Raw genomic sequence first — 23,094 nt, 5'->3', positions numbered from 1 at the left:
CTGGAGAGTTTATTTTAAAAGAGGTGATGTATGTAAATTGGCATAGGGAAGTGGTAATTCTAAGCAAGAGCATATCATGAGATAAAGCAGCAGCAGTTAGAGCAAGTCTTGTCATCAGGATAGCCACAGAAATAGTCAAAACAGGGAAAGGAATATTCTGTTAAACTGGTTTTATTTCAATGCTCAAGGTTTTAACAAGAAAAGCAGACAACCTCAGAATATGGATTGACCTCTGAGGACTGTGACATTAGACCATTAACAAAACACGGCCGAGGCAAGGACAGAGCTGGCATCTCTGAGGTCCAAATGCCATTGGCATGACACATACAAGTAAGTGGGGACGTGCAGCTATGCAGAGATGATTTTCTCAAGGTTTATTCAGTGAAGTAGTATGGGTAGAACTTAGGAACAATGGGAGGGTCACTATATTATAGATGCCCCCTCCAAAATTAGTCAATGGAAGCTTCAGGAGATGTGTAGAGAAATTGCCTATAGATTAGGAAATTGTGGTTAAACAGGGAAGAATGCAGAAAATATTTACAAGGTGTTGCCAGGACACGAAACCATAAGTTATAAAGAGAGGTTGACCTAGCTTTGACCAGGCCTTATTCCTTGGAACATGGGAGAAAGAGATGTGACCTTAAAGAAATGTTTATAAATTATGAAAAGCATAGGTAAGGTGAATGGTAACTGTCTTTTCCGGGAGTCCAAAACTAAGGGCCATAGATTGAGGGTGAAAGGGGAAGATTTAAAAAGGGACCTGGGAGATAACATTCATGCAATCGGTGGGTATATGGAATGAGTTGCTAGAAGTGGTGAGGCAGGCACAATAATGTCGTTTAAGTACTTGGATAGGTAGATGGTGGAGAGGGGCTTAAAGGGATGAGGGCTGAATGCAGAAAATTCAGACTAATGGGGTGGGCATGGACTCACAGGGCCAAAGGAAATGGTAGAGAGAGTTGAGGCGAGGTCAAATCTAAGAGGAAAGTATACAAGTCCATAGTTCCTTGAAAGTGGTCATGCAAGTGAATAGCATAGTCACGAAGATATATGGCATAATTGCCTTCATAGGTCATAGCAACTAGTCTAAGAGTCAGGAAGTCACATTACAGCTACATAAAGCTCTGCATTTATCTGTGCATTTCTGGTTTCCTCATTACAGGAAGGATGTGGAAGCTTTGGAAAAGATACAAAAGTTTACCAGGTTGCTCCTTGAATTAAAGAGCATGTAGCTACAAGAAGTTAGACAAATTTGGACTGTTTTCTCTGCAGTGTTGGATTTGGATGCTGAGGGGAAAACTGATAGAAGATTATAAAATTATGAAATGTTGATAGCATAGACATTCAGAATCTTCTCTCTCCTCCCCCATAGTAAAAATGTCAAATATTGGAGGACAGATAAGATGAGCTGGTGGGGGGGGGCGGGGGGGGGGAAGAGAGAACATTTTATTATTTTTCAAAAGTACGGTGGTGGGTGCCTGGAGCAGGCTTCCAGGGTCAGTAGTGGAAGCAGATACCATAGTGCCATTTAAGCAGTTTTTAGATAGATACCTGAATATGAGGGCACTGGAAGAAAGTGGAGGAGTAGAGATTTAGTTTAATTTAATAGCGTCCGTCATGGCATCTACACCTGTGCTGTACTGCTCAATGTTCAGATATTTTGAAACTACATCGAAGTACTTCCTTAGCATATGCTTCCTGTGCAACTGGTCAAGCAACTGACAAGAATATTTAAAAAAATGTATGTACACCAGAAAAGGGAATAAACAGAAGAAAGAACTGAAACAGATAAGATTGTTTAACTTGCTCAACTGAGTGATGAAATAAAACCAACCTTCAGAAAATAGCTTACCCTCTCTGTGACTGAATACTGATGAGTATCTGCTGAGAATTTGTAAGTATTCAGTTTCGTTGGCACAATTGTGATGAAGTATTGAAACATCTGATTATCTAAAATACAAAATAAATGCATTTGAAATTTCAAAAAAGCAATCCAGAGCACAGATAAGTACAGTGAATTCCGGTTAATTGGGTCAGCGGTTAATTAGCGTGGCCACTTATTTGTGACAACTCAAAGAACAAATTCTACAAGAAAATAGCCAGGATTCCCTTCATTTATTTGGGACACTATGCCACTTAATTGGGACAGGAGACTGTTGTTAAAGTTTCTAACTAGCATCAATTGTGGGAACATGTGGCCGTTAAATACTAACCGTGCTTAGACCAAACAATTTTTAAATAGTATTAGTTGCATGTGTTTGTGTTCAAAAAGCAGTTACTTTTGTCAGTGATAGTTGGCAAGAAATAAGCAGTAAGACAACTTAGAACTGTTTTGCTCACTACAGCTTCAAGCATTCAGACTTGGAGATGCCAGAAATGGCCAGGAGTGAAAAATTAAACAATTTCACTATTTCAAATTAGGAACTACTAAGAATTTGAAGGTTTCACCAATCATCTTGAATGTTACAATGAAAATGGAGATTTGGAGGATACAATCATCGAAAGTATTGTATGAGGCGGTCCATTATCTGCACTAGGCATCTACGGTGATTTTGTTCATTTACAGTCAATCAAAAGAACACGGCAGTGTACACTGAATTAATTCCCCTGACGCTATTAGGTACTACTGTTTTATAGTACTGTAGTAGTATTGTTAGTGTTCCAGTTTGTTCTATATTTCATTTAAATATATAATTTGTTAGTTAAATGGTAATTTGTCTTTCTTTAAAATAAGTTTTAACTATTTTCATGTAACCTTGGCTAATTGGAGCAGTCACTTAATTGGGCCAAAATGTACTGGGTCCCGATGTGTTCCAATCAACTAGAATCCACTGCATTAGGATTCCCATTATCTTCTACCAATTGTGAACAGTAGGGTCTGGGATGGTGATGAGTTTCAGATTGCTCTGACCAGCTGAAACGTACAAGATGAAACTTCCATATAAAGCTGTTATCTAGCAGTCAACCCCTCTATCTGTCACTGCAGAGATGAAGTCATACCTAAATTGTTGTTTGTTATTTTGGGCAGCTATTTATCCCTCATGAATTTGATAGCTTTGTGCATTCAGTTGGTATAGTTGTCACAAATTTCAGCTACAAAGCTTGTTATTTCATGAGAAACTGCAGCCTTTACTTCAGTAACTGTTTTAAAGTAAAGAACTTCTTGATAAGTTTTCACGAATATGCAAGTCCTGAGCTTCGGCATGACTGTACCCGCTGGCATCTCAACTAGTTTCTGTTTTGAGACCATTGTGGAATACATATTTCTGCACTCCCTCAGTGATGTCAGGAAATCATCTTGCTGCAACTAAACCACAGTGTAATGAATTTGTAAATTAACCATTAGTACTATTGTTTACATCTCTGTAGTTACAGGTTCAGGCTCCAGCACATTCAACTGTGCCACAAAAGACAAAAAAAAGCTTAAAAATCATATAGAAGATGAATTGCCCTGTAAATACGTTAGTCAAGTGTAGTGTATTGACATCACTTCAGCTACATACATAATGTGGCAGTTTAGTAATGCAATTTACTGTAATTGTTATACTCATGTATCTCTCCCCTCATTTGCCTCCATGCATACATACAGGCCTCAAATTCTGGAATATTTCTTCTCGACCCCACACCATTTTGTTTCGTTTTTACTATCTTCAACACTCACCTCTTTCACCAAGCTTTTATTCAACCCTCTTACATCTCCTCATAACTGGATTCTTTTTTGATTTTTGCTTCAACGCATCTTGGAAATTTACTAAAACCCAACAAAATGTACTTTGTTATACTGGATGGTTGCATCTCTCACTGTCTCTATTGAAACTGTACTTGTTTCTCCTTTTTTTGAATTTTCACCTACTTCATTAATTCTATTTCCACTCATCCGTTATTTCCTTTGGTTATTTTTCTTAAATGGGTGGGAGACAGGAAAATGTCTAGGTACTGGTTTGTGGTTCTGAGGAAGATATAGGATTAATGTTTCTCCCTTTTGTGCTGTCCTCTTCTGTCTACTAGCTTCAATATTATTTTCTTTTTTTATTACCTTCCCTCTCAATATCACCTCCTCACTCCCTGATATACGCCATCTCCCTCTCCATTTTTTGTGCTACTGACACCTCTCCAGCATTCCCTCAATTACCTGCTTCTTCATTTGAGTTGTGGATAAGTTGCACTATCTCACTGTGAACAAATTGTTATCAAATCAATCCAGCTCATGTCACAGAATGGAAAGATTAATAATCAACCTGTAAGATCTCAATGAAATGTCTGACTTGAAGGTATCACATAAAATCAGTGTGAAATAACAACTGCTGAGTAAGAATTCAAGAGTAATCTCCACTTATGTTCCATCTGCAAGAATACAAGAAATGCATAGAAAAGTTTTCTTAATCATTTTACAATGGACAAAATAATAAATTAAACTCACGATCAATGGCAATTTTTTCTGTTCCATCTAGTGGATTGATAATTCCTGGAATTGGTTCTCCAAATGAATAGTGATCTATTCGATGTGAAAAATTGTACACTGAAAATAAATTTTAAAGATTATTATACAGCAGTAGTCTTCCATTTTCACGAATATATTAAACAACTCTTCAGAAACTTGTTGGTTGTGCATGTAAACTTCAATGTTTTCCTAAAATCGTCCATTTTATAGCAACAAAACAGCCAGAATTAAGCTAGTGCATTGAAATGCTGGATTTACAAGCATTTCTTATCTTTTTCCTCTCCAAATCTTCCTCAGACACAATTTATTCTTTTCAGAAATTGTGGTCAAAATTAAGCACATGAAAATTAATATTCAAATGAAGCAATCTTAAATGCAATTTTAATCCCTTGAAGACTTTGTTGTAGAGCAGACTATTTGAAGAGTGTCTCCAAGTGGTTAAAAACATTGTCTCGGTGAATTTTATCATTATATTTTACAGAAGTTACTTTAAATCTTGCGTACAGTAGAAGTAAAACAGGGCTTAGTTTAAAAAACTTTTTAGAAACCAATTAAAAGAATGATAATGCTGTGATATATTAAAAGCAACTTTAAATCTAATTTACTTCCACTGATTGATATATATGCCACATGGTTCAACAAAGATCAGGCCTGATTACATTTGATAGCTAATATAAGTGGGGTCAGTGATATAAGTGGGTATTGGCTGTAAGTGCTTTTTAATTGGGGGGGAGAATCAGTCAATTCGCAGACGTGATAGCTATTCATTGATTACTGCTGGAATTACAGAAGTGGATTCTTGCCAACTAAACTGTGACAATCCCTGTGATGACCCGGTTCATGAACAATTCTCACTTTCGAGGCTCTTAAATGAAGTAAAGCCACTTTGGTGGGATGCCAGGGAATACCCAGCAGCTGTGAAACAAACAATGAAAAATCTGCAGATGCTGGAAATCCAAGCAACACATACCAAATGCTGGACGAACTCAGCAGGCCAGGCAACATCTATGGAAAAAGAGTACAGTCGACGTTTTGGGTCGAGATCCTTCATCAGGATTGGAGAAAAAAAGATGAGGAGTCAGAGTCAGAAGGTGGGGGTTGGTGGTTAGGGAGGAAGAAACATAAGGTAACAGGTGAAACATGGGGGGGGGGGTCGGTGAAGTAATGAGTTGGTAGGTTGATTGGCAAAAGAGATACATAGCTGGAGACGGGGGAATCTGATAGGAGAGGACAGAAAGCCATGGAAGCAAGGGGGAGGAGCACCAAAGGGAGATGATGGGCAGGTATTGTTTCAAAGTGGTTTGCATCCAATAAAAAATGTTTGAAGTGCATTATATTTTTGAAATGTTGGAAATGCAGTAATAATACATACACAGACAGCAAAGTCATAAAGGCCAAATAATTCGCTTTACTGATGTTGGTTGGCCTGAGCTTTCCTAATCTTTTGTGAATAGTGCAATAGGATTAAAAAAAAAGAACCATTAAGGTACACAGAATCTTGCAGTAAAGATTTATCCAAAAAGCAGGACATCTGATAGTACAATACTCCCTCAGGATTGCACTGGAATAGAAGCATAGATTGCATTTAAATCCCTGGAGCAGGACTTAAGCAACCTTCTAACTCAGAGATAAATGCCATTAACTGAGCCATAGCTGAAAAAGTACACAGAAGTGCCCTCTAGTTAGCAGTCCACATTTTATAATGATTTTAATATCTATCATGTATTTAATATAAAACACAGCATTTTTCTTTATTAATCAACCTATAATAATATTGGACGAGAATTCATCAACACTTACCATCATGACTAACAAGAGCTGCCATATGTGCATGACCTCTTGGGTGAGGGATTGCCCTAAAAATGCAGAGAATTTATCCATTGGAAATTAATATGAAAGAATTTTTGTCAACTGGATACAGTCCCAAAGAATCCAGTAATCCAGTATTTTTAATAGTGAACTGTTGAAAAAGTCACAACGTATTAATAGTTATCAATAAAGCCATCATTCAATATAATCTGCTGCTTATTTCCCCATGCAGACCATAAACTTCAGCTTAGTGAGAAGAGGTAAGACTTCAATTAAAAAATGTGTGCAGGGTAGCAAAGAAGAGGCCAGCTTGTGAGTGGTGGCAGGTCAACGACAGAATTTGGTTAACAATATAAAATTACTGTTAATTTCCCTAGTCCTACTCCAAGTAAAGACAGCATCCTGAACACTTTGTTGAAAATATTAGGACAGGTCTGGAAAACAAAATCATAAAGGATAAAGAGAAATGCATTTCCATGGTCTTGTAAGAGCCATGATGTTGGTAAAGAAAGGTCCAAAGTTCTGCAAAATGAATTTAAGTCTGGGAAACAGGCTTTAGATCCGATTTTTATAGAGGTATTCTCCAGCACAGAAAATGGTAAAATGAAAAAAGAAAAATGTATTGGTAAGAATGTGATATCTGAAAAGGATTTTCGGATGTGGTCATTCGTTTTAGCATAGATAATAAGAACTATTCCGCAAAAGACACAGACCATTCAAAATAGAACTGACAAATATGAAATGAACATCAATTAATCTTTCAAGGATTCTGGCATGGTTCCAAAAGATTGGAAAATTGCAAATGTCACTTCACTCTTCAAGAAGGGAGAGAAGCAGAAGAAAGAGATTTATAGGCCAGATAGTCTGAACTCAATGGTTGGGAAGATGTTGGGAGTCAATTGTTAAAGATGTGGTTTTGGGGTACTTGGAGGCACATGATAAAACAGGCCAAAGTCAGCATGGTTTCCTTGTGGAAAAATCTTGCCTGTAGAATTCTCTGAAGAAATAACAAGCAGGATAGATAAAGGGGAATCGATGAATGTTATGTACTTAGATTTTCAGAAGGCCACTGACAATTTGCTGCACATGCGGCTGCTTAACTAAAAGCCCCATAAAAAAAAAATACTGCATGCGTAAAGCATTGGCTGATTGGCAGGAGGTACAAGGAGACTTTTCTAGTTGGATGCCAGTGACCAGTGGTGTTTCAAAGTGTTGGAACTGCTTTTTACATTCTACAACAATGATTTGGATGAAGGAATGATGGCTTTGTGGCCAACTTTGCGGACAATACAAAGATAGGTGGATGGGCAGGTAGTGTTGAGAAAATAGAAAGGCTGCAGAAGGACTTAAACAGATAAAGGTGAATGGGCAAAGAGGCAGACGGAACACAATGTTGGGATGTGTACAGTCATGCACGTGAGCAGAAGAAATAAAAGCATAACTATTTTCTAAATGGAAAAAAAATTCAAAAATCTGAGGTGCAAAGAGACTTGGGAGCCTTCATGCAGGATTCCATAAAGGTTAATTTGCAGGTTGAGTCAGTGGTGAGGAAGGCAAATACAATGTTAGCATTCATTTTGAGAGGTTTAGAATATAAAAGCAAGGAGGTAATGCTAACACTTCATAAGGCTCTGGTGAGGACTCATTTGGAATATTGTGAGCAGTTTTGAGCCCCTTTCTAAGAAAGGATGTGCTGACATTGGAGAGAGTTTAAAGGAGGTTCACGAAAATGATTCCAGGATTGAAAGGAGAAGAGTTCGATTGCTCTGGACCTGTACTCAATGGAATTCAAAAGAATGGGGTGGGGGCAAGAAAACAAAATCACTTTGAAACCTATCAAATGTTGAATGGCCTTGATACAGTAGAATTGGAGAGGTTGTTTCCTACAGTGGGGGAGTCTAAGGCCAGAGGACACAGTTTCAAAATGGAGGGATGTCCATTTAGAACAGATGAGGAGGAATTTCTTTTGCCAGAGAATGGGGAATCTGTGGAATTTGTTGCTATAGCCGGCTGTAGGGGCCAAATCTTTGAGTATATTTAAGGCAGAAGTTGATAGATTCTTGATTACTCAGGGCATGAAGGAATACGGGGAGAAGGCAGGAGTCTGGGGCTAAGAGGGAAATGGATCAGCTATGATGTAATGGTGGAGCAGGCTCGATGGGCCAAATGGCCTAATTCTGCTCCAATATTTTATATCTTATGGAATCAACTAATAGAGAAAAAAAAACGTTGGCATAACGTTGATGTAGCAAGTCAATAAGTTAGGAGATTAAGGAAAAATGAATTAATATCAAACTAAGTTACTAAAACGCAATAAACTGAAGAATGTGTATAATAGATTAAATGAACAAGGGATCATCTTAATGTAGACAGCAATAGTTATATTGCTAATGAGGAGAATATTAGAGAGAACCAAATCTTAGCTACCTAAGAGTAGGTTCATGATGCAGAGAAGAAATTTTCCTTTTCGTTGTTAGTTAAAAGAAAACCAAACATCAGTATCTGATGGGATATATCCCAAGATCATGAGAGAGAAATGGTCGGAAATTATCTGAGTACTATAAATTAATGTGCATGATTCCACACACTGCTCCTCCTCACCATCACCTCTTTAAATGCTTCTGTCACATTCAAACAGCTAAATACTTATTTTACATCTAATACTGGATAAGCAGAAATTGCTTACAACCAAATAACAGGAATAAGTTGGCTGTAGCAATTGCCTTCAATCCTGGTGTCAATAATTTTTTGTGATACCTTATCATATACCTTCTGCAAGTCCTTAAAACACCAAGCCTACTGGTTCCTCTTTGTTCATTATGTTTTATCACTTGGGATAGGTGAACTTTTAAGTATTTATTTTAAATAATTATTTTAATTATTAAAATTTAATGGTTATGTCATTTTATTTTAATGGGATTTTGAATGCTTCTGAAAAAACATTGGCAGGTTTGGCAATGAGTAAAAGTTAGTAATACTTTTGTCAAACTTTCTGAGCAGCTTCGTAGGTATGGTGAATGCTGGACCTAGTGAGATTTAAGCCCACAATCTGCTCCAATAAATTTCAAAAGCATAGTTTTTCTATATGCCTACAGTAAATGGATGGTGGTGGCATGTGAATGGTGACCCCCCCCCCACCCCACCAGGAACCTCTGAATCAATTTATGTGGAAAAGTCTCCTAGTGCCTTATTGATAATTCATTGAGCATAAAAATGGAGAAAGTTGACTTTCACTTTGGTTAAAATTCCCCACAGAAGTACGCAGTGGTAAAGGTATAGGCTATTTAATCCTTTTAAGTTATTTGACTAATCAATGAGATCATGGCTGATCTTTATATGCCCTTTATTGCCTTTGCTTTAAAGAAACACAAGCTAGAATGCCACTTGCAGATGTAATACCAAAATCCTACCACACCAGGAGAATTATACTCCCAAAAATTCTAACCCTGATTTTTCATGTCATATACCCTTAAGCTATACTTCCCAAAACTTTCCATCCTTGACCTCTCTCACAATTTCAACAAAGCTCATCATAACTTGAAAAGTCTTTCAAGAACACTTCAGCACAAATAATTATTTTCCTATCTCTACTAATATCACTTCTGAACTTATCCTATGTTTATTACCATTCTATTTTGCCTTACAGTATAGTCATCGTTTCATCTTTCCTGCATTCCGCTGCATGTTTGTTCCTTAATAATTGTTCTTTTTTCCCTTATCCCATACAATGCATCTGAAAAACTGTTTAACTTATTTTTAGTTCCAATGACAGATCATTGACCTGAAACATTCTGTCTTCCTTGCCAAAGAAGTGGCTAATCCTGTTTAATCTTTCGAGTGGCCCGTGCTTTTAGATATGTTAATACATCATTCCTAAGTGCTGGATTTCTTTTTAATTAATTCAAACATTAAAAAAAATTATTGGGATTTCAGGCATGCCCAGTTTAATGTGAATTGTCTTAGCAGCTGCTTGAAGAAAATCAAATACGATAATGATTTAAAAACAAATGAATAATAAATGGGAGCAATCTAAAATCACCTGCCTTCAAGTTTGAGTACAGTCAGTCATAGCACAGAAACAGACCCTCCAGTCCATCTAGCCCATGCTGAACTATTAATCTGCCTGGTCCCACCGACCTGAATCCAGATCATAGCTCTCCATACCCCTCTCATACATATACCGATCCAAGTTTTTCTTAGAAGTTGAAATCGAACTGCATCCATCGCTTCCACTGGTAGCTCATTTAACACTCTCACCAGACTTGAGTGAATGTTACCCCTTAAACATCTCAACTTTCACCCTTAAAATCATGACATCTAGTTCTAGTCCCACCCAATCCCAGTGGAAAAAGCCTGCTTATATTTACTTTATCCATATCCCTCATAATTGTGTATAACACTACCAAATCTTCCCTCTTTCTCCTACATTCTAGGGAATGAGTCCTAACCTATTCAACCTTTCCCTACATCTCAGGTCCTCAAGTCTTGGCAACGACTTTGTAAATTTTCTCTGCGCTCTTTCAATCTTATTGACATCTTTCTTGTAGATAGGTAACCAGAGCTGCACACAATATTCCAAATTAGCAGCATCTTATACAACTTCAACATAACATCTCGTCAGGAAACACTATCTGACCCTGGGGATTTGTCCACCCTAATTTGCCTCAAGACAGCAAACACCTCCTCCTCTGTAATCTGTACATGGTCACCGCTATTTTCCTCACTTCTGTAGACTCTGTCTGTCTCCCAAGTAAATACAGATGCACAAAGCCCACTTAAGATATCCCCCATCTCTTTCAGCTCCATGCATAGATGATTTTCAAGACTAATTTTGTCTCTTGCTATCCTTTGCTCTCAACATATCTGTAAAAGCCCCTGGAATTCTCCTTCACCTTATCTGCTAGAGTAACCTCATGTCTTCTTTAACCCTCCTGATTTCCTTGCGTTCTCCTGCACTTCGTCAAGTACCTCATTTGTTCCATCCTGCCTATACCTGCTATGAAGCTCCTTCTTTCTTAACCAAGACCTCAATATCTCTTAAAAACCAAGGGTGCCTAAACCTGCTATCCTTGCCTTTTATTCTGACAGGAATATACAAACTCTATACTCTCAAAATGTCACCTTTGAAGGCCTCCCACTTACAAAGCATGTGAACATCAACCCGAGGACCAGACCTATCCTTCTCCATAATTACCTTGAAACTAACGGCATTATGATCACTAAATGCAAAGTGTTCCCCTACACAAATGTCCGTCACCTGCCCTGTCTCATTCCCTAATAGTGCAACACAAGACCTCCTCTCTCTATTTGGGACCTCTCCATCTATTGATTAAGAAAATTTTCCTAAACACATCTAACAAACTCAATGCCATCTCACCTTTTTACAGTATGGCAGTCCCAGTCAGTATGTGTAAAGTTAAAATCACCTATCACAACCTTTTGTTTTTTGCAACAGCCTGCAATCTCTCTACAAATCTCCCCTATAAATCCTGCAGACTGTTGCATGATTTATTATATATTCCTATTAACATAGTCATCTTTTTCTTGTTCTACAGTTTCACCCATATAGCCTCTGACTGAACAATGCTGTGACATTTTCCCTAACTCGTAATGCCCCTTTATTCCCTCCTGCTCTACCAAGTTTAAAACAACAGAACCGTGAAAATTTGAGCTCCCAATTCTGCCCCTCCTGCAACCAAGTCTCACTAATGGTCATAATTGCACATGCTGATCCATGCCCTAAGATCATCTGCCTTCTCTACAATATTCCCTACATTGAAGTACACAACTCAGAACGTTAATCCTAACATGCTCAATTTTCAATTTCTGACTTTGAATGCAGATTAACATTTTTTTGCAGAAAAATATCCTAAACACACTCAAGAAATTTGCTATTTTTAGATCTGAACAAATCTTACTCTAATCTACCTTGGTTAAAAATCCATAATAAAAGCATTTATACAAGTGTCTATACTTTGCAATAATTACACCACTTTACAGATCCTGCTTCTTAGCTATATGCTCAGGATCGAGAATCACCACCATTGCAGCCAATTTGCACAAAGCAATTATCCATGCTATAAAAAGGTAATTAACAGATCAACTACTTTATTCCTTTATCAAAGTATTTTCTTTAAGAAAACTATTACCTAAACTTCTTCATATGAAAATCTGTTCTCAGGAAGAGTCTCAGACCTGAAACTTAATTTCTTTACATAGCTGGTATTTGACAAGCTGAGCTTTTCTAACATTTTCTGTTTTTACTTTTTTCAATCTTCTTTTTAATCCATTTAATAGCTCCTGCATAGTTGTTATGCAATATATACACTAACTCTGTGCATTTGAAAATGTTTTAGTTGAATGATCCATGTAAATCTCTAGTAAACTTTAATTACCAAATATTGGAAGGACCTTTCTTTCCCAGCTTTGCCATACCAACAAGATATTAAAGCAACAATCAAATTTACCAGTTAAGTTGTTTACAATCTTGCCTCTTGAAACTCAAAGTATTAGTACTTTTAAGTATCTATAGCCAAGTTGGACACTTGATCACAGAATGAAGTGAATAGGGAGAGAAGTAAGTATGTATGTCTTCTGAACAGTCTCTTTGAACTAGTCCTACCAATGTTTGCATACCACATACAGCACAAGAATGATGGCAGAAATAACCTCACACTATAACGTTCATAAAAATTTCTAAATTTAAATACCAGTGGAAACCAATTAGTTATTTGCTTCAGAAAGTAAGAGTTAATAGTATATTAAAAATGCACATACTTGCCCACAGTTATGTGGAAATTTCCTGCTACTTTGTTGACATACAAATGTCCATGTATTCTACAGGCATCATGTGGATAAGATAATTTGTCTTCCCTGCAAATATTAAAAATAATTTTCTTTGTGGTTACTAAATTTACTGTAGTCACAACCAACCAATATTTACAAATACTAATGAACACAGAAGAGTTGAATATAATGATTTCAAAACTAATCAGTGCTCAGAAATATTAAGATTACTAATTGTGGAAAATGGAAACATTGCATTATTTTACACATAGAAGTGTAGACACCTCAGTCTGCAATCTTGTCAAGCCTAATGTTGAAACTAAAAAAGGTTAAGTTTCATTTATCTATTTATATCCCCTATCTACCAAGCATCCAAAATTATGTTGGCATATTAGATAGACATTTTATTGATTGCAAAGGAAATTAGTGTCATAGTAGCATTACAAGTGCACAGATATACAAATATTAGAAGATAAGAAAGAATAGATATCAGTTATGATAATCCATTAAACAACTAAAAAATTCTTCTTCCTATAGAATACACAATTCTGATTCTGTATGTAACATTATGAACATTTTCAAGAATTACCATGAAATTCCTATGACATTTATATACATTACAAAAATAAATTGAGTATTGAATTAACAAAGAAACCTTTTATTAAATTAACAAAGTAGTTTATTATATGGTGCAATTTAATACTTAATAATTCAAAGGTATTTATTTGTGATTTGTGCAATCTCACAACTTAAAAATTTGTACCATATACGAGATGGAAAAAACAAAAGATCGAAACATGAATGTGGTGTAGTTAGCATCATCACCTGAACTAAATGTAGTACAAGTTACTTTGTCCTTCAGGTTGAGAATGATTGAATGTCTCAATCACTCTGCAACATTAATTCTGAAAACCGGAGATTACAAATTATTGCTCATCAGTCAGCACCGCATATCTTTTCTCATTATAAAGCAAACATATAAATATGTTTAACCACGAAGATCTTGGAACTGCTTGCTGCCTTTATGGCCTCTTTAGGCTGATAATCCACAAATTAGACATCTCAGTGAAGTATGAACCTATGTGCAGTCAATTCATTCTATATCCAACAGCATTTGCAGATGCCCGATTTAACTTTTTTTCTCAATACAGTATAAACATAATTAAAACTAAATTAGATCACTTGAGTGCTATGTAGATAGGTATATCATTCTTTCAACAAGTGTTTAATGTCTGAACTGACTGTGACACAACAGGTACATAATCTATACTGGGAATTCCAACACTGCATGTACAGGAATGAGTAATCCAGACATCAGTAATCAAGACTGAATTGACTATAACATTTGGGGTGAAAGTATGAGCTATATTTCCTGGGCCATTTCCTGCTCTTACAATAATCCAAAGGAAGCATTGGAGCAACAGGAACAACACCTCATATTCCACCTAGGTAGCCTCCAACCAGATGGAATGAACATCAATTTCTCCTTCTGATACTCCCCACCCCCCACTTCCCTCTTCTTCTATTCCCCACATTTTCCCAGCCACTGAAGTTAGGCTAACTAGCCTACAATTTATTTTTTCCTGCCTCCTTACTTTCTTAGAGTGGAGTGATTTCTGCAATTTTCCAGTCATCTAGAACCATTCCAGAATCTTGCCATTCATCACAATCCATCTGCATATTGAAACCCCCCATGACTATTGTAACATTGCCTTTTTTTACATGACTTTTTTTTATGTCCCATTGTAATTTGTATTTCAAATCCTGGCTATTATTTGGAGGCCTGTATTTAATTCTCATCACAGCCTTTTTACCTTTGCAGTGTCTTAACTCTGCCCACAAGGATTCTACATCATCTAATCCTATGTAACCTTTCTAAGGATTTGATTTGATTTTTTTTTAACCAAGCGCCACCACACCACTCTGCATACTTGCCTGTCCTTTTGATACAATGTGTATTCTTGGATGCTAAACTCCCAACTATGATCAGGCATGACTCAGTGATGACCACAATATCATACCTGCTGATCTCTAACTGTGCGACAAGATCATCTAACTAATTCTGTATACTACATGCATTCAAATACAATATCTACAGTCCTGTATTCATCAACCTTTTCCAATTATGCTCCCATGTTACACTTCAACTGATCGCACTGACTGCAATTTTGCCCTATCATCTGCCTGCCTCTCAGTCTCACTACACTCTATGTCTACTTGTATACCAACTGACCCATCTTCAGCCCTATCACTCTGGTTCCCACCCCACCGCTAAATTAATTTAAACCTTCCCCAACAGTACTAGCAAACTTGCCTGCAAAGATGTTGGTCCCTGTCGGGTTCAGGTGTAACCAGTCCTTTTTGTACAGGTCAATTTCCCCAGAAAAGATCCCAATGATCCAGAAAACTGAAACCCTGCCCCCGTACCAATTCCTCATCGACACATTCATCTGCCAAGTCTTCCTATTCTTACCCTCACTGGCACCTGGCACAGAGAGCAATCCAGAAATTACTACCCTGAAGGTCCTGTTTTTCAGTTTTCTTCCTAACTCCCTATATTCTAGCTTCAGAACCTCTTGCCTTTTCCTACCCATGTCATTGGTACCAACATGTAACATGACTTCTGGCTGCGCACCCTCACCTCATTAGAAGGATGTGGACCCAAACCGAGATATTTCTGAGCATGGCACCTGGGAGGCAACAAACCACCAGGGAGTCTTTCACGTCCACAAAGTCTCCTATATGCTCCTCTGATTATGGAATCCCCTATCACAACTGCACTTCTCTTCTTCCCATCCCCTCCTACTGAGCCAAGAAGTCAGACTCAGCACCAGAGACCAGACCGCTGTGGCTTTCCTCCGCTAGGTGACACCAACCACCCCCCCCCCCCAGTAGTAATCCAAGCTGTATACCTGTTGTTGAGGGGAACAGGGGTACTCCGCACTGGTTGCCTAATTCTTTATTTCTTCCCCCACCCCGACAGTCACCAATTACCTGGGTCCTACACCATGGGTGTAACTACCTGCTTGTATGAACTGTTGATCTCCCTTAGGCTCCCGAATGATCCGGACTTCATCCAGATCCAGCTCCAATTCCTTAAGATGGTCTAAAAGAAACTGCAGCTGGATGCACTTCCTGCAAATGTGGTCGTCATGAAGGCAAGGTCACATCACGCAAGAGGAGCATCCCACTATCCTGCCTTTCATTTCCAAAGGCAGGATAGTGCCAGTGGGAATGCAATGAGCAAGAAAGAAAAATTAAACAAAAAGATCTACCTACAGCCTTTGCCTCTCCTCTCTGAAGCCTCTATGAGCAAAAGCCTGAGCTCTCCACTCAATCAGTAATTGATATAGTCTAGAACAAACTTTGTTAAGTTTCAACAATCAAATTTAGCTGGATTATTTACCTTGGTGGCAAAGCAGTTGGGGAGCCTCTAAAAGCACTTTTGAATAAAAGGTCTTGAAGAGAGTGTTCTTCTTGCACTTTTTTGCGAATCTTTTGAAGTGTTCTTGAAAAGGAAACATCAAATTATTTGCGCCACTACTATTTCTGTATTCTAATTAAAACATCAGCATGCTACTTATGCAATATAACCAATTCATTTTAACAGTAATAAATCTAATGAACCTGCAGATTTTCATTTTGATGACCAAATTGGAATGGCAAGTCAAAAAAAATTCTGCACGACAGACAAAAATAAACAAATTGTTTGGTTGTGACATTTCCCTACTGGTTAACTGTCAACCTGCCTTCCCTAGAATAAAATAACATGGCTATGGATGTTGCTTCCTTTTGCAAATTCTCTCAATAATTCATTCAGTTATATTCTACCACTGAAAGAATCTAAGAAGATATAGACAGATGACTTCCTCCATGATATTCACAAGTAGGCCAGAGAACATAAGGCATTGATAAACAGAACATGAACATTTTATGACCTTAAACAATCTTCCCAAAGCTTGCATTCTAATTGAAGGCACATTGTGGAAGGAATTGAAGCTTGTTAGGAGAATTATGTTTATTTTGCTGCATTCAGCAAACACACAAGAAATTCTACATCTCAGATTTTGAATTATTAAACATGAACAGTCACAGCAATATTTGTGACAAAGCAGTTGGCACATACTTTATATTATTAAATGATATTTAAAAAACCATTTAAAATCTGTTTCTTACCTTTGCCACATTTTCTGACGAGAAGATAATTCAAACACAGTCTACGATATAAAAGAAATGCAAGTCAATTACATTTAGAGCCCGACTTACAAATGAAAATTCTTAGTGATTACATTGTCAGGCTGCATGTCATACAACACAGTACAATCAAAAAGATGTATCACAAAGTAATTGCTGAAATATTTAGGCCCACAGAAAGTGACCTTTCCATTAATGGGATATTCACCAATTTGCAGAGCTGTTATGTTTATATCAAGATGAAGTGTTAAAACAGTGTACCTTCTCTCCAGGCTTCTTGAAACGGAACACAATGAGGGATACAGAGGGATGGAAAATTGCAAGGAATACAATTTGAAACTGAACAAAGCTTATGCAAAAATTAAATACAGGTTGACCACCTCAAATCTGGCAATCAGTAATCCAGTTCCACTGCTGGTTTGGACATAATTTTCACCAACCTGATTTCAAGTTTCCCACATCGCTGCGCCAACCCTGTTTTAGTGGCACCATTAGCAGAATCAGCTGTTAGCACGGTCTTTAAAAGAAGCAAGTCGTTCTTCTGTTATTCGGCATTTATTTTTATAACCTGTGTTAAGGAAGTGCTTCTCATGATGTAAAGCACTAACACCATAAATTATCTCTACAAGAAAAGATGGAAGTTCTGAAAAAAAAAAACTGGTGTGCCTGTGAGAAGCATATTGACGTGTTTTTTTTTGGCGTGTGTGTGATGCTGGCGGGACGATGTATTTTTTTCATGCCTCTACTGGGGGGGGGAGAGAGGGGAGAGGGGGGAGAGGGGAGAGAGGGGAGAGAGGAGAGAGACAGGGGGAGAGAGACAGAGAGACAGACACACACACTGACGCGCCACTCCTCAGACATTTCTCAGTATTTTTCCCTTTATTTTACGAGGTCGAGTTGTGATCTCGACACTCAACCCGGCATGGATGGAAAGCGTACTCGGGAGCAGACTCGACTGGGTTCGAACCCGGGAACCTCCGTTCCAGAGTCATTGTGCCACCCGCTGGCCCAGCATATTGACTTGTTTAACATTGGCTTTTCCACATATAAAAAGAAACAAAAAGTTGTTCCAGTTCTTTGCTGACAGTGAATCAAAAATGCACATCTGTTTTCTAAGGAAAACTATGAAAGATGAAGATGTTCACAACTAGATAAAGTTCTCAAAGTGGTATGAATTCCACATCAGTGAAGGTGTAGAACTGTCAGGAGAGATGAAGGAATAAGCAAAATTATTTCATGAAGAATTAGGACAGCATAAGTGAGATTATGAGTGCGATTACAATGAAGGATGGCTTCAACATTTCAAACTGGCACATAGCAGGTAGTGTTGAGGAAACAGGTAGGCTGCAGGACTTAGGAAAATGGGCAAGAGAGTGGCAAATGAGATACAATGTGGGAAAATGCATGATCATGCACTTTGGTAGTAGAGATAAATGTGCAGACTATTTTCTAAATGGGGAGAAAATCCAAAAATCTGATATGCAAAGGGACTCGGGAGTCCTCGTGTAGAATACTCTAAAGGTTAACTTGCAGGTAGTCAGTGGGAAGGAAGGCATATACAAGTTAGCATAGATTTCAAGAGGTCGAGAATACAAGAGCAGGGATGTGATGCTGAAGCTTTATAAGGCACTGGTGAGGCCACACCTTGAATCTTGTGAACAAGTTTGGGCTCAACTGAAAAGAGATGTGCTGGCGATGGAGAGGGTTCAGAGGAGATTCATAAGGATGATTCCAGGAATGAAAGGGTTCTCATATGAGGAACGTTTGATAGATCTGGGTCTGTACTCACTGGAATTTAGAAGAATGAGGGGGAGATCTGATTGAAATCTTTTGAATGTTGTAAGACCTAGACATAAAAGTGGAAAGGATGTTTCCTATGGAGAGAGAGTCTAGGACAAGAGGGCACAGCCTCAGGTTAGAGGGGTATCCTTTTAAAACAGATGTGGAGAAATTTCTTCAGCTAGAGGGTAGTGAACTTGGGGAGTATGTTACCACAGTCAACTGTGGAGGCTAGGTCATTGGGTGTATTTAAAGCAGAGCTTGATAGGTTCTTGATTGGACACAGCATCAAAGGTTACGGGGAAAAGACCGGGGGTAGATCTGAGGAGGGGAAAAAAGGATCAGTCATGATTGAATGGTGCAGCAGACTCGATGGTCCAAATGGCCTAATTCTGCTGCTGTCTTATAGTATTTTTTCTCTAAATCTATGTTCCTTCTCAATTTCATGCTCCCTTGGGACTATTAGCTAATTTCCCCATGGCTACTTTCTCAATGAATTGACAATGCCCAACTTTCTGCAATTTGTAGGGAATTTCCCAACAGGTATATGCAATTTCCCAACTGCTCTCTATGCCAAACCATAGTCTTACAATTCAGAGAATTTGTGCTGGAAATAAGTTGAATTAATTGTACCTACATGCTTTGATTGTTTTCAAGTATTTTAATTTCATTTTAATCTAATATTTTCATAGTAATGTAATTGTAATAGATTTTCCATTCACTTTCTAATTGTTCTAACATTTTTACAATAATATGGCAATGCTGCCTTGCAAATTGTCAAAAATTTTTAAGCATTTCTGAGGCAGGACTTCTATGCAAAGCAAGTTCGGGCTTAAGCAGCTGAGTATGGTGGCTTGCTGTTGTTAGGAAATTCTCACTTCACATACTATCAATTATAATTGTAGGTATGTTTCCAAACCTGTAATTTGGAGAGCTTTAGGAATACTCCAGAGAGTAATTTTGTTAAAATACAAAAACAAAAATGGGGTAGCAATCTTAAAAATCCAGCTGTTCATTCAGACCTACCTGATCTGTCCTAATTCCAAACTAATGCAGATGATTTAATCTACCCTCTTAATACATCAAACTGATAGTGATTTAACAAAACAACTTGTCAACATCAGTTGAAGGTGGGCAATTCAAATGTTGATCTGGTCAGAAATATTCACATGCCAGGAATTAATATACTATCACAGATTATAGAATCTAATAAACAGAGGAATTTGAATGTACATTTCCAGAATGATGACGATTCTTCATTTAGATCTCCAAAGCAGTTTATTTCCCTTAAAGCTGTGAAGTAGCTATGTAATAGCACCTATTATCTATCGTCAATGATACATACTGGTTCATATTTTAGCCCTTCTGAGGCAGCCACCATTGTTTCAGCCAAGTCCAGGACATCTGCACCGACATCTATTTAAAAAAACAAAAATATTACCTCAGTGATTGACTAAAAATTCTCTCATTACTGTCAGATAAAAGCATCAACTTTCTTCAGTAGACAATCCTTGGATATTTGAAATAACTATGTTTTATTCTATTCATAAATCACACCACTGAATTTGATGTAAACTAACGCAAGTATTATAGGGGAAAATCTCAGTAAGCAAACATTTCACGAGGAAAGTACTATCCCAGTGGACCATAAGAACTGAATTAGGCTGATCGAGTCTCTTCTGCCAGTCCATCTTGACTGATTTACTTTCCCTCTCAACCCCAGTCTATAACCTATAACCTTTGATGCCCTAACAAATCAAGAATCTATCAACCTCCCCTTTAAATACTGATATTCTTTATGGCAATAACTAAAAATAGAAAATTATATACAGGTACGTTTCAGTTAATAATTTCACCTGGAAACACCCAAGGCAACTTTATCAAAAACTCACATCAAAAACCTAGTTAGTAGTTCTGTCACTTGGAAACAAAGATATTCAAAGGAGTACATTTTGTGCAAGGTATTCTTCAATGGAGATCATATTAAAAGTACAGCCACATCCATCATTGAATACATGCAGTTCTCCTAGGTACCTATCTGAGCATCAGATTCAGCCAGATAACATTTGCCAACTAGAAAAGCAAGGCTGAATAGGTTGCAAAATCAGATCAAGACATATAATGAATACATGAGTGAAAAAACCGTGCTTAAGATGGTGATTTAAGATTCACAGATAACACATGCTCCAGTTGTAACAGATTTTCTCAACAGCCCAGGAGTTTTGAACAAAATCTTCATTGTCCAAACCAACCCAATTATTGTATTCATTTCGCTGAAAGATGCATTCATACATAAAACATCACCCTGGTATTCACAAAATCAAAAATCACTTTTTTTTTTATACAGTAAACATTACCATGATCAAAAACAGAAAGCAGCAGAAAAACCAGTCAACCATACTCATTCAACATTCGTTCCTTTCTTCACAAGTATGCAAATATCCCCCCTTCGAGATACTTATCAGTCATCCGTACTCTATTCAACCACAGTTTTCAATTCTTCCTCTCATGGACAATATCCACATTTCTCCTTTCAGCAGAAACAGTGCACAAACTCCTCCATCGATAATTATTAGGAACTAGTGTTTTATAGTACTGTAGCAGTATTACTAGTGTTCCAACATCAGGTGCTGAAAATGCAGCCAATACTGACTGAATGACTGCTTAATAATCAGCACAAGGATTAAGATGAATTTGTTGCTATGGCCATAAAGCATTTAAGTTCAGTTCGTGTTTCCATTAATCCTGTACTTCACAAATGTGCACATCAGTAAAATTCTGTTAGGAGCCTATATACATGGAATCAACAGGTCAAGTGCTAAAAAGATAATTTAGTGAACAAGCTACTTTCACTACAACTATAAAAATTAGGATGAACTCAGAATCGGTAATACTGTTGACGGAGTACTTACAATGGCATTTCATTGATACTGTAATATCCAAATTGATTCTCAGTTTGCTGTAAGATCAAAAAAAAAAGAAACGTTTAAGTACTGCTCCAGTGAAATAATTCTGTTATTCTGAATTAGTCAGAAATCAGAGTCCAAAATAAAAAGCATTATGAACACCAGCCACATTCACTCCCTCTGCTTAGCTGAGACACATACTGTAAACAAACTATTAACGTTTAAGTTTAAATTCAGAAATAGGGCCTTTTGTGGAAGAGAGTTCCCATTTCCCATTTGATGTGTAGATGCTTCTATCATTGAGTTATAGAAGGCCACTTAATTTTCTTACCATCCTAGTCCCTCCAACCAGCAGGAAGTTTCTTTTATCTACTTTACCAGTTTATTTAAATATGCTAAAGCCCCCATCTGCATGACAGGCTCTACACTCTACCGGAGAACAGATATACTGCTAAATGCCAAGTCTTTGATTTTCTATTTCACGTTTCAGAATCACATAACTGCCACGGACATCTCTTTAAATCACTGATGCCCACAGGCGCCTTCTACTTTCAACAATTCTGCACTAACTGTTGATGATCTGATTTCCCCTAATGATTATATACCATGGCACAACAAAGGTAGATCTGGCGCTGGAGTTTACAGAGGCTGGCAGCTTTCTGCGTAGTCACACTGAGTCTTAACTACTGAAGACTTATGCCAGAAATGACAGACATGGAGAAAGCCTTATCAGAGGTTCAGATTGCTTCCTGTGCAGTTGAGAAATTTTATCTCAATTCCTCAGGCAAAAAATTATTTAGCATGACATGACAAAATTGCAAGAGCTTCATATTAAAAAAATAATAATTAAGCATTCTTTTATATTTACATACACAATGAAATTTGTTTTCATTTCTAAAAATTAGTTAACCAGGGAGATTATTAAAAGGCAGAGGCTTTTTTGGAGCTCGAATTTCAGACAAAATCTTCCCTGAAGGCAGCATTTATAAAAATGAGTACTCTAATTGCACCTTGATACTTATAGCTAGAAAATTACTTAGTGCATGTCTATTTTCCCAGGCATGTTATCACCACAGTCGCAAGGCTTCAGCTGGCAGAAATTCACCCCTTGAATAAAGCTTAGCAAAGCAGGAAAATGTTCCATTATTGATGTGCTTTGGACACATGAAGGATGTCTCC

At 37.5% G+C, this 23,094-nt stretch overlaps 1 protein-coding gene across 2 annotated transcripts in view; it reads right to left on the bottom strand.

Annotated features, from left to right (window-relative positions):
- Positions 1-23,094, bottom strand: part of ergic2 (ERGIC and golgi 2) — a 49,340-nt gene that overhangs the window by 11,383 nt on the left and 14,863 nt on the right. For both annotated transcript variants that reach the window (XM_072267629.1, XM_072267630.1), the window contains 8 exons: positions 21,922-21,968; positions 20,355-20,425; positions 17,213-17,253; positions 16,443-16,544; positions 13,028-13,123; positions 6,242-6,297; positions 4,421-4,519; positions 1,853-1,950 (listed from right to left, as the gene is read on the bottom strand). In XM_072267629.1, the coding sequence (XP_072123730.1) occupies positions 1,853-1,950; positions 4,421-4,519; positions 6,242-6,297; positions 13,028-13,123; positions 16,443-16,544; positions 17,213-17,253; positions 20,355-20,425; positions 21,922-21,968 (610 nt within the window). The remainder of the gene's footprint in view (positions 1-1,852; positions 1,951-4,420; positions 4,520-6,241; positions 6,298-13,027; positions 13,124-16,442; positions 16,545-17,212; positions 17,254-20,354; positions 20,426-21,921; positions 21,969-23,094) is intronic.

The sequence above is a fragment of the Mobula birostris genome, chromosome 9 (assembly GCF_030028105.1).
Source record: "Mobula birostris isolate sMobBir1 chromosome 9, sMobBir1.hap1, whole genome shotgun sequence".
NCBI classification, from domain to species: domain Eukaryota; kingdom Metazoa; phylum Chordata; class Chondrichthyes; order Myliobatiformes; family Myliobatidae; genus Mobula; species Mobula birostris.
This window is presented reverse-complemented; position numbering and strand designations above follow the sequence as displayed.